The sequence below is a fragment of the Pleurodeles waltl genome, chromosome 7 (genome assembly GCF_031143425.1).
Source record: "Pleurodeles waltl isolate 20211129_DDA chromosome 7, aPleWal1.hap1.20221129, whole genome shotgun sequence".
NCBI classification, from domain to species: domain Eukaryota; kingdom Metazoa; phylum Chordata; class Amphibia; order Caudata; family Salamandridae; genus Pleurodeles; species Pleurodeles waltl.
This window is the reverse complement of record NC_090446.1, coordinates 136,925,509-136,941,742: the sequence shown is the minus strand read 5'-3', so window position 1 is coordinate 136,941,742 and position 16,234 is coordinate 136,925,509. Positions and strand designations below refer to the sequence as shown.

The following is a 16,234-nucleotide window of genomic DNA, read 5'->3' as shown; positions in this document are numbered from 1 at the left end:
GCCTCTCTCCTGTATAGTTCCTCCCAGGCATCATGACAAACACGTTTTCAGCCAGAAACCTAGTGGTACATTTCAAACAGTCATAGAACATAGACACGTACATAAACGACACTGTCCTGGTAGCCATATTTCAATGACCAGCCAAGACAACCTTTTTATCATTTGAAGTTTGCTGTGGGTCTCCTCTATACTTTTATCGCACTTGATATGATTCCCCGCCCCCTCACAGACTCGTTAATAGGTCGGAGTTTATATTAGTCTGTTCTGTGGTACAGAGTTCCCTGATCTGTGTACATGATACACAATTAAATATTATTGAAACAGAAAAATAGTGTAGATAAGACTAATATTTAGGGAAATGTTACCAGAATAATATTAATTCAGGCATTATCAATGTAAAAGAAACAAACAAAATGTGAATGAAATGGCAAAATATAGAGAATGAATACGACTGTTCTAAATAATATTTCTTAAAAGAATAAAAATCACGAGAAATATTAAATAGAATCGAGAAGAGCAGTTTGCTGAACTGTCTTTTTTTTTCTCTGCAGCAGTTCTCTGCGCTGACAGAAGTAATCTTCCAGTTTCTGACAGAGCCGAAAGAGGTAAATAACATGAAATAACAGATGGAGGTCTGAAATTGAGGCTTTTAGTGCTCTTCTTAGGACGCTCTTTGTGTTCTGCTCTGCAGGGGGAACGGCTTCTGGCTCAGCTTGCCGAATTCGCCACAGCTAATGGAATCAGCTTGGGTCCTTTGAAGAACATTGTGAAAAGTGTCCTGTTGGTGCCCAACGGTGAGTGTCTGCTAGGGATGGCGGCTGAGCGCACGCGGCCGGTTGCACAGTAGTGCCCCCCCCAGTGTTCTAGGAAGTAGGCATCCCTCGCACACACCGACCATTCTTTCTTTGCGGCCGGGTCCATGCGAATAATGCAAGAGTCTCACATCAGCTATAAAGATTAAGCCACCTTTAGAAAACGCCATACCCCGGCTAATGGAATTATGCAACAGCGGATGACCAAGTTATACTTCAGGGTCTAAATTATGTGGCAACAGAAGGCAAATTATGCAGCACATTTTGTTATAGTATTGACTCATTACTTTGTCATTTTTTTTTACACGTTATCACTATCTGGGCAAAGGTTTCACCTCTTTAGAACCAGTTTGACACCTGAAAACACAAATAAGCAAAAGAAACATAACCAGTTAACCTTTGGCCTGCCACTATGCAGCAACATGTGTTGCCACATTTTCAGTAACTTTTGATCCGTTGGACCTAGAAGCAGGTTTTTATTAGAATATGGAGTTTATGAAGAAGGTGATGCATTATGTGGCATATGCAGTAAATCCATACTTCTCGGGAGGACGCAGCGGCCACAAAATCACATAATTCCAGTATCTCTGCTTATAGTAAAGAGGCGACGTACTGGTGTTTAGAATAAGTTGTGCAGCTGTTCTTTGATTCACAGTATAAACCAGCAGTTTAGACCTCTTTCACAGAGATGCGAAATGACCATGGAGGCTGTATCTTGTATGGAAATGTTGAATACCTGGCGTAATTCAGGCCCTTTTGAGGCAACTCCGCACCCCCCTGCTCAACTACCTCAAATTTTATATATTGGCAAATTCAAATTGAAGTATGTGGATAATAGTACAGGCGATTTGCATTTGTATAATCAAGAGTTCTATATATGCTTACCTTGTAGCTAGATAAGGGCTAGATTGAGGTGGGAAGAAATGGGGTGGTTTGGGTGAGTTACAGGGCATTGTGGTATTGACTGATAAACTAATCAAAAGAATTAACATTGTAGAACCATTTTGCCTTGTATGCAGGGCCACTTTTTTGGAAGGATGCATACACATTATTCAGATAATGTAAAGAGCAAGTAGCTGCTTTGACTATTGTATAATAATAATTTGCTTTGTGTTTTTTGTGCTTTAAAAACTTTATGTGGAAATAAGAAAAAAAAAAAACGTCAAGCCTTGGCAATGAGGTAACTGTCTCTAACTGGGATTTCTCAGTGATCAAAGTTTTAAAAAGTGGGCAAAAATATGGAGCTGTTTAGCCCCAACAGAGACCTCCTCCGGTGGCAACCAATCATTAGTGGGCTGTATCACAAAATCATTCATTATTAAGGGTTGGTGAGGACATTCATGGGGGACATAGCATTCACTGGACCTACAAGTTTGATCAGTCCCAACTTGCAAATGGGGTTTAGGGTAAGGGTTAGACTGTGTGTCCATGCAGTGATAGCTACAGTCTTGCAAGGTTTACGGAGGTGGTTTAAATAGTCCTAGGTGTAAGGTGAGTGACTGTGGTCAAGCGACACAAACCTGAAGACAGGGTCAGAAAATTAAAATCAAACATCTGGGCACCTCTAATGGATTCTCGGGATAGGGAATTCACTGTAGGAAACATAAGGTCAGAAAAAAATGAAGCCAGGCTTGCATTGTTTTCCAAAATTATGCTTTCAACTTCAGTCCTAATAGCTGGCGGCGAAAAGGTTGGGCCTGTTGTAGCTGGCTGACCATTTTGCAGTAAGAGAGGGAAGTTATAAGGTATCTCGCTTTTTCTCTGTGTTACATTTGACAGCCTCATATGCTTGTGCCCACTGCATCAGTGACAGCTTGGAGCAAGAAGGCAGCAGAATCAAAGGGTTCTTCGGAATAGGGGAGGGGAGCAGTCTGGGAAAGGGTAAGAGATCTGCACATTTACGAAGGCCCAAAGCCTTATTGGAGTGAACTGAAAAAGATGTGTTTGGGTAAACAGAGAATGAGGTAAGCAGGGAAAGGAGCTATGGCTGGCTGAAGAGTACAAAGTGGGGCAGAGAGAAATGTAGTGGTTCATGTGAAACATAATGAATGAGGCTGAGAAAAAGTCGATGTAGATGGACATCCCTTGTGTCTGCTGTATACAGCTTGGTATATTTGAGGCTTTACCAGACGGAATGCCGATGACTACCCAACTTACATGCACGTCATACAACCTTATACTGATATGAGTTATTTGCTAAAACATTTCGACTTTCATCCCTGGGCCACATTTGAATGGTGTTTTACGCTTTTCATCTGCATAGGTCCTGTTTGGTGTGATTGGTTACTTGGACACCAGGGTCCCATGACTACCCTACGACCACTTTTGCTTAAATGTCTGCGGTTTGCCTTTAGCAAAGGGCCTTGAAGCCTTTTGGAAGAAACATGTTGCTAACTGGAATAATAAAACAAGCTCTAACAAGCTGTCTCTTAGAAGAAGAAGAAGGTCATTATGGCATTGATGTAATATCAGGCTATTGTTTTTCCTAATAATGAAACCCTCATTACCTTTGTCTGATTAGTAGACTCTGGTTAGCTCTAACAGTTCAGGCTCTGAAAACCAGAGATCCACGCTCTTCAAATTCCCTACGGGAGGAGTGGAAAGGCCCAGAATTTAGTCTTCAGTAACCAGTCAAGCAACTTTTAGATAAATGTGCAATGTGGCATTTTTGAATGGCAGCAGAAATGGAATGTCTGCTTGTAAGGCCTAGAAGTAGCCTCTTGGCTGCTGTTTGGGCCTTTTGTAACGGGTGCCGATTTTTACCTGACTAGATGAGTAAATGAATTGAAAGGCTAAGAGCAGGGAGTGGTCTTAGTATACCAGGTGTATGAGAGCAGCAATTCTTGAAAGAAGGCACATTTTGGGAGAAGAAACCTTTTTCTGTAGCCTGCATGTGGGGGCGACCAGACTTGCATAGGAGGAGAAGTACGAACAGGTAGTGTCTTTGTGGTAAAAAGAATAAATGCAAGGGCTCGGCAGGGTCTTGATGAAGAATATCTACTGTCTAATCTGTAGGATAACCTACAAAGACATGAAAGAAGTGTTTGCTGGAATGGCACTTTCCTGTAGGGTACTTGCAGGACAGTCATGATTCATCCTTGGGGCTTATTTTCACTAGTAGCATGAGAAGACATTTATGTATGGTTGATATATTGTCAATCTATATTTGCAGTCTATTTTTAGGTTTCCTCTGCTTCGAGGGCATGTGCCGTCTGTTGAAACTGGCTTAAATCCCGCACACTATTTACCTTTGGTTGGCTTCATTGTCACTCTCATTTGCTAGTTTCTAATTCAGTAGCACGTGTGGGCTTCACCTACTCTTGGTTTGTGCCTTATCAGGGCATCAACACATTTGTGTCCTTCCACAGCACTGTTTCCAGGCACTCCTTTTTTTCTTTTTAAGTACTTTACGAGAGTGCATGTATTTTCCTGCTGTTTCCTTCATGTCTCCCCCTCCTCCTCACTCACTTTGTGTGTTTGTTTCCCAACCCTCAGGTGTTTATACCACCCCGTTTTGCTTTAAATGTAAATGTGTGTTTATCCGCTCCTTATGTGTTGCAAGCTTTCCTGCTTGTTTGCTCCTCTTCATTTAATTTCCCTCCCCCATCCATATTCCTTCCCACGCCCTCCATATTCCTTCCCTCCTTGTTGTTTCCCTCCACTAGGGCCTCCCTGTTGCTTCGCACATTCCCTCCAGTTGCTTCCCTCCCCTTCATTTTGCTTATCCCTCTCATGTTTTCCTTCTCCCTTGTTTCCCAGTCGCCCCTGTTTCTTACACTGCACCACTACTACTTTTATTTCATTCTACCAGTCCGGCTCGGAATAGCTAACAGAAAAACATTTTTGGTGCAAGGCTTGGCGCTTATGGCTTTTTTTTCTTTTTAAAAAGCCATGCTGCCCACCACTGGGGTGCTGTACAGCATGGCTAGAACCTTTTGGCAAAGCCAGTAGGTCCCAAAGGGGAGATGTATTTTGCTATTGTTTAATTTCCCTCGTGTCTTTGTGGTGGTACTTCCATAAACTATCCCAGCAGAAGGGCCACACCAATAATTCAGATATTTATTTCTGAATAACTGTGCTGATCACAGGCCAACACTTCCTGGTGATTCACACACCAGAAAACCTGGTACTAATAGTCGTACCAACTTTTGCAGCCACCCATATCTGCTTCTTTTAATTTTCAAGGGTGCTTCTGGCCAATGTAATCACCCCTGGCATGCAGCAAAGTCTGGTGCCTCCTTCCTTTTAATTATCATCCAGAAATCCCCCTGTTGAATGGGAACAACGAAAGGAAGGTTTTGAGACCAATTTGAAGGAAATGTGCTCTCCCGAGTCATTCTTTGGGCATAGAGGCTGAAAAATATTCAAACATTTGTCTTCTTTGATCGTGCGGAAAGTAGTCAACCATTTGTCTTCTTCGATTGGGGAGGGGGATGCGGTGGATCAGTATGCTTCTGCTTTAAAGATGTTGGGTATGCGTTTTAAGAGAACGGGAAATGTTATAATGAAGAGACATAAGTTTTACATGAGACATCAGTTACTTGGTGAATCTATAGAAAGTTTTGTTAGTGATTTAAGAATCCTAGCTGCGTCATGTGATTATAGAACATTTGAAGAAGAAATGATAAAAGACCAAGTAGTCGAGAAGAACAATAGTAAAACGTTTCAAGTGATGCTGTTAACAACTGACGTCAGAGAATACAATTGCTAGTGGAGGAAACATGATGTGAAACAGAAACATTCGGAGTGTTATAGAAATGTAGTAACAGAAATCACTTTGGTAATTCAGGTTATTGTTATGCTGTAGACAATGTGCGCGAAAAGTGCAAGAGGAAAGGGCATTTTGCCAAAGTATATAACTCTAGAGTTTCTAATGCCAAAGACCAGCCTATGAATGTTATTTTGGTTGAAGGTGACTCAAATGTTGAAGAACTGTTGGACTCCAATGGCAATAGTGTGATGGTGATGATTGAAAGGAGTGGATGTATATGAATGAAAACAATTCTTCGATGAGGTATTACAAATCTGTCTGCATCCCATTAAGAGACCATATTGTCAAATTGAAGTTTCTGATGTTACCATTCCTATGATGGCTGATTCTGGTTCTTTCTTTACCCTCATTGGGCCAGAAGAGTAGAAGTAGTTTCATAGCATCACTTTGAAAGAGTCACGTCCAACAGGGGTGTAGAATTTAATAGAATATCAGCGTGTCCATAGGACATGTTCCTTCATAAATCTACTGTTCCTGTAAAAAAAAAACTACTTGTCCCTTTGGTGCCATGTAGAGCAGCAACAGATTATGGCAGCAATCTCATTAAATAGGAGCTCTGATTAAAAACCTCTCTAATTATGATGGGCTACTTCTATAGTAGGGCTTGAAATCAAGCAATTCCCTTATTTTGCTGCCTTTCTGCAGATCTACAGACTGGGACTGGAGGCAGTGGTAAGCAAAGATTCCAGAGTTGGAATGCCCTTTTGAGTCTGTGCAAACCTACTAACTTGAATGCTTTATGTGGTTTGCACAAGCTCTTCCCTAATTTTTCACATACTGGGAAATGTTGGAAATTTACTCTTGACACAGGCAGAAGTAAAACGACTTCGAGGGCTGAGGAAAAATGTGGTTGGAGGGAAAGTGAACTTGTAATCATATTTTCGCATGAACATGCATATTTGCTCGTGCTAAAATGCAGTTCACAAATATTTTTGAGGAGTAAGATTTCCCGCTGTGCTTCTGTAAATTCATGAGAATTCATGAAATGTCTAAATCTGCACTAATGCAAAGACATATGCCATGGGTACACTTTTGTAACTTTCTCTAACAGTTGGTCCCTTAATTCGGTCTGGATTTAAATAAACCCTTTGATTTTTTTATTTAATTTTTTTTTTATCTTTCTCTCTCTTGATCTATCGGCTGGCTTTACTGTGAGTGATGGTAATCTGCTCTTTCACAGAGAGCATATTGGCACACAAAGTAGTTTTGTTCGGTGCCCCAAACTACCAAGGCAATGTGTGCTTTTTTAGGCCTCAAAAATCTTCTTGCTTTTTGCCAATGATTGTTACAATGGCCAGGGTCTGGCAGCTCCCACAACAATAACGTTTTACAAAAGCCATGTCAGATAAGACACATATTGACAAAACCAAATGTTGGACCAATTGACTTTGCCAGTGCTTGCTTATTTTCATGTTTCTCATAATCATGTTGAAACTTGTTTCACTGATTTTCCGTTATGAATATTTTTTGGAAAGACTAGCATGCTTCAAAACATTTCACTGAATGATGCTTCAAAGAAATGGTACCAGTAATTTAGCAAAATGTTTATTTTCCTAGGTGCATTTTCTTGTGAGCATTTTATTTTGAAAGCAAAGAATTGTAAATCTTCCTTTCAAGCTTCTGAAAATATTTGCATCTAATTAGAGAGTGTTCTGGGAGCATTACTTGTAGCCCCATATTGTTTAACTTCACAAATGTGTACACATTTTTTTTACTGTAATCACTGTTAGTACTGCAGTCCGAGCTTACAGCATGTATTTAGAGTTGTCACCCTAATAATGAACTTTCAATACAAGTTTGTTTAGCAATAGCACATGGAGAGAAATATTACCTCGACAGCCGACCATTCCCTTCTCTGGTACATAATATAATACTGTAAACTGGCAACCAAAGTGTTTGTGCAGCAGGGGGTTGGGCCTACTTCACCCAGGGACAAAATACACATGAAAACTTGTCCTTGACCCCAAACAATATGTCCTGGGCGTCAGGCTATAGGAATTCCACATCCGTGGTCCAACCTATTGCTTGTGGAGACAAACGTAATGAAGTGATGGGGGAGGTTTGACACTAGTCAGCCTCCAATGGTAATAGGGCTAAAGGAACAATTTACGTGGCAAATGATGGCTGAAGTCTATTGGGGCAGTTGGAGCAGAAGAATTTAGGAATAATTTTGCATCCCAGAAGTTCTGAGCAGGTCATGTTTTAAAAGGAGTGCATTACGGTTTGTCAGGTTGATAAAAGTACGTGGGAGGTTTACATTTCCTGAAGTTTGCAATGGGAAGCTTGTCAAATTGAAGGGTTTCTTCCATCAGATTATGTTGAAGTCCAGTGTTCTTCCTGTGGTTCACAAGGCACAAGTACCTATTTCCAAGAGGAAGGAATTGTAGTCAGACTTACAAACCTTGTGGTAGTAGAGCATTATTGTGCCCATTGAGAGCTCGGAGTGGGTTTCTGCGGTGGTGTTGGCTAGAATAGCTAACGGGTCTTTGAAGTTGTATATACAGAGAAGAGATCAAAATGACAGAATGTGGGTGGACCGGCATCCTCTACTGAACATCTTGGAGATGTTGCATTCACTTAATGGTGCTAAAGTTTTTTCCTACGTTAGACATCAGCCTACCACCAGATTTCATTGCCCCATGATTCTCACTGTTTGACTTTCTTTGTTACCCTTAGTAATGTGTATAGATTTAAGTGAATGTCTTTCGGTTTAGCTTCAGCCTCCTCAGTCTTTTAAAGTGTGGTGGAAGCCATGTTCAACTATGTAACCAGCGAACAACTTACTTACGTTCGGTAATTCTTTTTCTGGTGGATACAGTATCCACCTGTGGATTCCTCGCCTTTTGAATTCTCCCAATGTGCCAGCATTCAATGGAAATTTCTCTCTAGCTCTCCACGTTGATGAGGACATCACACTAGCACAGCTCCGCATGCGACTCCGTCTGGCGCCATTGGAGCCATAAGAAGTCCTCGTCAGTGTACTGACATCTGTTTCACCCACTTTTTCACAAGAAGTGGCAGACTTAGCTCTTGTTGAATGAGCTTTAATGACCTCCGGAGGATCCTTCTTTGCCAACGAAAAACATTTTTATGGAAAGAATGACCCACCTTGACAGTGTTCTCTTGTGGACGGCTGTGCCCTTCCTCTTACCCACATAGCCAATGAAGAGCTGATCATCTGATCTGAAATACTTCGTCCTTTCCACCCACATAAAAACTCAGGGCCCTCTTCGGATCCAGACGATGCAGCCTTTCCTCCTCCTTCGTCCTTTGATGAATGGGGAAGAGGGTAAAAGGACGGAAGTGTGATAAGACTGCCCTAAATGGAAAGGTGACCCTACCTTAGGTAGGAAAAACGCCTTGGTCCTCAAAACTACCTTAATAGCATGAAAGGCAGTAAAAGGGTGTTTAAAACTAAGAGCTTGTAGCTCACTAACATGCCTAGCTGATGTGATAGCTATTAGAAAAATAGTTTTAAATGCAAGGAGCCTCAACGGGCAACCATGCAACAGTTCAAACGGTGAACCCATCAAAAGTGTAAAAACTAAATTTAAATCCCACTGAGGCATTATGAATGGAGTAGGAGGAACCCTATTAGATAAACCCTTAAGAAAACCTAATACTATAGGAGACTTAAACAAAGAGGGTTGATCAGGTAAACAAAAGGCGACAGTGCAGATAGGTAACCCTTCACTGTTGCAACTGCACAACCTTGTTGCGCCTAGGACAGAGCAAATTGTAACACTTATGACGAATGGGCCTTTAAAGGATCAATGTGTCTCCCCTCACACCAATTAACACATTGTGACCATCTGCCAGCATAGACATTCTTGGTGGGGTGTCTCCTGGCCGATACAATACGTCCACCACTTCAGGGGGAAGAGAAAAAGGTCTCAGATTGCCCCATTCAATCTTCAGGCACGTAGGTGAAGGCTCTGGAGGTGTGGATTAGAACCTGCCACTGCAAGAGGTGGTCTGCCCTGAGAGGGAGATGAAGCAGAGGGCACAGCAAGAGGTAAAGGAGGTCCTTGTACCACAGCCTTCTTGGCCAATCCAGGGTTATTAGTATGACGTGTGCCCAGTCTTGGCGAATCTTCTTTAGAACCCGAGGAATCAAAGGTATGGGAGGAAATGCATATAGCAGCCTGTTGCTCCAGCTCAGCTGAAATTCGTCCCCAATGCTCCCTGCATCAGATACTGTAGGCTGCAGAATGACTGGTAGTGCGTGTTCTCGTGAGTGGCAAACAGGTCTATCTGAGGCGCTCCCTACAACTGAAAGACGTGAAGAACTACCTCCGGATGGAGACGCCACTCGTGATTGGCTGAAAAGTGCTGGCTGAGATGGTCCTCATGTACGTTGAAAACTCCAGCCAAATGATTTGCTACTATGCAAATCAGATGATCCTGAGCCCCGGGCCAGAGTCGCAGAGCCTTTCTGCAGAGAAGGTACGGCCCTGCTGCTCCCTGTTTGTTGATGTATCATATCTCGGAGTGTTGTCTGTCAAGACTTGTACCGACTGACCGTGAAGGGACAGGAGGAAGACCTTGAGAGCTAGATGTAACGTCTGTAACTCCAACAGATTGATGTAAAACACCTGTTCTACTGGAGACCAAAGACCTTTGATCTCCAGATCCCTCAGTTGCGCTCCCCAACCTAGTGTAGAAGCATCCGTTATTACTGTGGTCACTAGAGGTGGAAGACAAAACGGCCTTCCTTGAGACAGGTTGCCATCCACATTCCACCATTGAAGATCCACTGCAGCGTCTCTGGAGCTTGTTGTTGATTCCTTGAGATCCCCTTTGTGTTGAAACAACTGCTTGTTGAGGCACCACTGAAGAGCCTTCATTTGCCAATGTGCATGAGTGACCAACAGAATACAGGAAGCGAACAGGCGTAGGACCTTTATGACTGGTACAACCACTTCATTTTGAAACATTGGAATCAAAGCCTGATATCTCGAATCCTCTGAGGAGGAGGGTTGGCATGAGTCAATGATATGTCGGGTACCGCCCCTATGAACAGGAGGCACTGAGAGGGCTCCATGTCAGATTTGGGCACGTTCAACAAAAATCCCCGGTTGAACAACAACTGGGATGTCGCCTGCAAACGGTACAGCACTAACTCTGGGGACTTGGCTTTGATCAGCTAATCATCCAGGTAAAGGAATACCGATATTCCCTTTCTTCTGAGATGCGCTGCAACTACTGCCATCACCTTTGTGAAAACTCAAAGTGAGGAAGTAAGACCAAAAGGAAGGAGCACAAACTGGTAGTGCTGCAACCCCACCATGAAGCAGAGATACTTCTGTGCGACTTCAGAATGGGGATGTGAAAATACGCATCCTGCAAGTCGATAGAAACCATCCAGTCTTTTTTTTGTCCAGCACAAGAAGCACCTGTGCCAGGGTCAGCATTTTGAATTTTACCTGTTTGAGGAACTAATTCAAAATCCTCAGGTCCAGAATTGGCCTCAAAATCCCATCTTTCTTGGGAATTAGGAAATACCTTGAATAACACCCCTGACCCTTTTCCTGCTCCGGAACCAACTCCACTGCGTACTTTAACAGTAGATAATGCACCTCCTGTTGAAGCAACAATAGATGCTCTTCTGAGCTAACAGAATTTTGGGGAGGGACAGGAGGGTGAAACTCCTGAAAGGGAAGGGCATAACCATTTCCTACAATGCTCAGCACCTACAAGTCTGATGTTATCAACCCCCCATTCTTAGAGAAAATGAAATAACCTTCCCCCTACGAGTAACACATGCTGCTTGAAGGGGAGAGAACTATGGCATCTTCCCCGACTGGTTTCCAGCGGCGAATGACGAGGAGGAGAAAGGCTGCTGAGTGGCACCACGTGAGCCAAGTCTTCCATGACCTCGGTAGGACCTGTAGAGGGGATTAGCAGGTTGTTGACTCTGAAACTGCTGCCTCCCACGAAAGGAGGAGCTGCGGCTAAACCCCCTAAACCTATGGAAAGGTCGATACGTCGATGGAAGCTATTGAAGTCCTAAAGACTTAGCAGTGGTCTTGCTGTCTTTAAACCTTTCAAGTGCAGTCAGATTTTTCTCCAAACAGTGTGGACCTATCAAACGGGAGGTCCATCAAAGAGGATTGCACATCCTGGGAAAACCCATAACCTCTAAACAGTGCATGTCTCCTACTGGCCACTGATGTTCAAAGAAAAAGAGGAGGTGATTAATGAGTGCAAGGCGCTTCCACCCTCATAAGTAGCTATATATTATATCTCGTGGTGTATTTTCGACAATTGAGAGCGCACTCGCTCGGCATCAAAATAAACGTTCAGGGGATAAATTACAAATTGAAAATAAACTCTAATACAACCTGTAAGGATTGGACTAGTGAACTTATCATGTGAACACCAAAGACAATTGAAATACTTTTTAAGGGGGTCCTGAGGAAATCCAGGGGTACTCCCCGGATGAAACACGTGTTGACGGACGGACGGATAAATATATTAGTGGTCTGTTTGCTTGGAAGAATAGGAATGCAAAAAGAACTCTTGAGATAAGTTCGGACCTTCACCTGGATTCCACATGAGATATGATTCAATGATTCAATGATTTAATTTATGACGGACGGACGGACGGATAAATATATTAGTGGTCTGTTTACTTGGAAGAATTGGAATGCAAAAAGAACCTTCACCTGGATTCCACATGAGATAAGATTCAATGATTTAATTTATGGACATTAATAACATTGAACTCTGGTATAAGTTGGAACGTATATGACATTATTTGCTGTAAGAAATGTCAACAGACTGGATTAGAATATAATTTTTCTTTTTTTCAAGAAAACACACTGAGTGTAATTTGTTTACATGTGCGATTACTCTATGTGTTACTGGCCACTGATGTTCCCATGGCTCTGGCAGCAGAATCAGCAGTATCTTAGCCAAACTGAATAACCTGTCTAGACGCTGCTTGGTTATTATGTATCAAATCCCGACTATGTTCCTGCAGATTGGGAACCACCTGTCTTGCCGAGTCCATTAGTGCATGGATATACCTGCCCAACACACATGTAGCATTAACCAACTTTAATGCCATACTACATGAGGCGAAGATCTTCTTTGCAGATTGTTCCATGCATTAGATTCCCTATCAGCCAGAGTTGTTGGTAAGGAACCAGGTGCTGCCTTTAAAAAAGCAAGAAACCTGGACCACCACCCTCTCAGGTGAAGGATGCTGAGTTAAAAACTGCGGATCACCTGGCGCAGCTTTATTTCTTCTGGCAATCACCTTGTACACAGCTGGAGTAGTGACTGGTTTGCCAACAGGTCCAGGACAATCTCAGTCAAAGCATCATTAAAAGGAATCAAAGGCACTGAGGTAGCAGAAGAGGAGTTAAACACTTCAGTTAGAATGTTTGTTTTTAACTACGAAGTGGCTAATGGAAGTTACAAAAATTCAGCTGCTTTCCTTATCACCCCATAGTACCCAGTAACTTCCAGAGGATGAATACCACCAGGTGAAAACAACTCCCACTCTGGAGAGGTATCCAAACCAATAGCCTCATCAATACCTTCAAAGCCGTGAGAAGGCAAAGGAATTTTTCCTTCCTCAATTTCTTGTTGCTCCTCATAGTATTATAGTATTGATGCTCTTCTAAGAGCCTCAAGGCTGCTGTTCTAGACCTCAGTCTAGATTCCAGTCTTGGCGTTGACAAAGCATGTGCCGATGTTGATGACGCCATTCCCAGCGCTGGGATGTGTCCTTGAGTGGAGTGACTCGCCATCAGACACGATCTATCTGACATTGGTGCCAGCGGCACCATCAACTCCGATGTCTTTGGAACTGATGGCATGAAAGACAAGAAAGGGGCCTGTTTTTATGGCGCCGGGAGTCCTCCAAGATTAAACACCAAAGATCCAGTGGGGCCTGTAGGTGCACCAGCAGGGACCAAAGCTCTATTGAAAATGCTAAACATAACATTTAAAAATGCAAACGGGTCCCTTCCCAGAGTGGGAAACCCGGATACTCCTGCTGAGGCTGAGCTTGATTTGACTCCTTATTTTCAATCTCCTGATCTGTTGGAGTAACAGGAGAGAATTGCGCTGGACTAATCGCTGATACAAAAATCTCCACCAAAGATGGTGCCGGCGACACTTCAAGTGACTTCAGTTAAGGAGGAGACAAGGTAGGACTAATCTTCCAAGTCAACCAGCGCTGAGGCTTAGAACCTGTGGATGTACTTTCATCACAATATTAACGATGCCGTGAGCTATGAAACCGCCGCTTCTTATGCGATTTCGATGATTGATGCAACGATGACTCCTCCCGAAGGTTCGATCTCCTACAACCACGTTTCTCTTTTTTGGCTTTCGTGAGGAACAGTTTGGCGTCTCTTTCCTTCAAAGCCTTAGTATTCATCTTGTGGCATGAAGGACAACATGCAAAATCGTGGTCGGAACTGAGATACCAAAGGCAATCTTCGTGCGGGTCAGTGACCGACATATGACCTCCACACTCTTTACACGGCTTAAACCCCTACTTCTTCAGCGGTAACATTGTAACCAAACGAGAGTTCAACAAAGAAAACCACCTTGAAACAACGTAACAAACAGCAGAGGTACAAAAAAATGTGACCATCGAAGGCGTAGAAAAAAGGGAACTGACGTCAGTACGCCTGCACAAGCGTCTTATGGCTCCGATGAGATCAGACGGAGTAGTTTATGGTGCCATGCTATTGTGACGTCTTTGTGGACGTGGAGAGCTAGAGAGAAATTTCTGTCAAATGCTGGCACATTGGGAGAATTCAGAAGTTGAGGAATCCACAGGTAGATGTATGCATCAGACGTCAGATGTTTCAAAGATTATATTTTGGTAATCAGACATGATGTGACTTCTCATGGTAAGACTCTGGCTTTTGTACTATCTATTTTGAGGTAAAAGGGTGTTACCTTGAAAGCTAGTGAGTGCAGGTCTGCAGTGGATTGTGTAGATTCTTTGTTACAAATTATCAGCTTAAGACATAGACCCAAAGAAAGTTTGGTTAGAGCTATAGTGGGGTTTCCTACTCCTGACAGTAAGGACCGATTTTGATATTTTTTTTGGAATGTTTGAGTCTTTTGCTCGTTTCATTCCTAAGTGTAATGTAAGAACCCATAATTTGAGGCCTATCTTGATGAAGAAGTCCACATTTCAGTGGAATGAGGATTTAGATAAGGAGTTTGAGGTAATAAAACAAACTGGCCTTTGCTATTCCTCTCAAGCCATTTGACACTCGAAATCCATGTGTGATTGTTATGGATGCTAGCCAGTAGGGATTGGGTGCTGTACTGGTGCAAGTGCATACTAGAATGGATGAAGTTATTACATTTGCCTCACTTACTCTGGAGGGAGCTCAAGGCTCATACTCTGTCATCGAATGGGAGACTTTGGCTTGTTAATGGGGTGTTAACTACTTTAGGAAGTACTAGTGGAGAACAGAGTATACCATTCTGATGGCTCACAAACCTCTGGTTAATTTGTTCACAACAAAAGGTGCAAGTAAGGAAACACCTAGAATTGCCAAATGGCACTATAAGCTGTAGGAATTTCAGTTCCGGTTGGAGTATGTTCCAAGCGTGAAAAATGTCTTTGCAGACTGTTTATCTGGACTACCACGTAACGATGAGGATGAAGTGGATGATATTGACAGTGAGGATTCTTGCATAGTACCTCTGACTTCCGATGTAGAGGAAACATGTATTTTTGAAGAGGGATGGGAGTGGCTGTGTTGTAGAATAAGGTGTTACAGGAGGTCATGAGCTGAATTGGTAGGGGATGACCCACAGTTGGGGCAAGTGAGTCTCTCCACTTAGCATGTTTTACTGAGTTAAACGTCAGTGACGCCATTCATAGAAGAGCAGATTTGTTGGTTGTTCCCCAAGACAAGCAAGGAAGAGTTTTAAAGCTGGCACATGAAGGTCATGTGAGCATGAGGCTATGAAGAGAAGATGTTTTGTTGGCCAGGTCTGGATAGGGATATGAAACAGTTTGTAAGAGATTGTGTAGTATGCGCTGTTAGCGACAAAACCCATGTTGCGTTTCAGAGTAATCTAGAGGCTGTACCTGTACCTGAAAAGCCATGGTTTAAATTACTTATGGATATCATTGGTCCAATGTATATCCTTGACGAGCATTGTAGGTATGGGATAGTACTTGTGGATTATGCTTCTAGGTGGTTGGAAGTAGACTTTGTGAAATCTGCCGGCCCAGGGGAAGTGATTGACTTTTTACAAAGCCTGTTTTTGAGGGAGGGTGCTCCTGGCGAATTGGTAACGGACAACGGGGTGTAATTTAACTCCAGGGAATTTGAGAAATTTATGGTTCATTGGGACTGTGTCCTTATATCATCCTAGGAGCAATGGTTTGCCGGAGAGGTGTAATAGTCATCAAGGTTAATGTACAGTTGTCAGTGGAGAATGGGTTTGATTGGAATAAGGAACTTAGGGATGTTATTAGCAGTTTGGACCACCCCAAGTACTAACACCATCTTACTCCATTTTCACTGTTGAAGGGTCAAACAGCTGATGCCAAGTTGGTTGATTCTTGGATGTCTGATTTGGCGATGTCAGAAGAGAAGCATGCACAGGCGAAATACAAATATGAGAACGCAAAGAGCAAGTATGCAGATGTTAGGAG

The 16,234-nt window shown here is 42.7% G+C and overlaps 1 protein-coding gene across 1 annotated transcript in view; it reads left to right on the top strand.

Annotated features, from left to right (window-relative positions):
- Positions 1-16,234, top strand: part of COMMD7 (COMM domain containing 7) — a 79,615-nt gene that overhangs the window by 21,020 nt on the left and 42,361 nt on the right. Inside the window, exons 2-3 of the mRNA XM_069243396.1 lie at positions 552-605; positions 692-794. Of these exons, the coding sequence (XP_069099497.1) occupies positions 552-605; positions 692-794 (157 nt within the window). The remainder of the gene's footprint in view (positions 1-551; positions 606-691; positions 795-16,234) is intronic.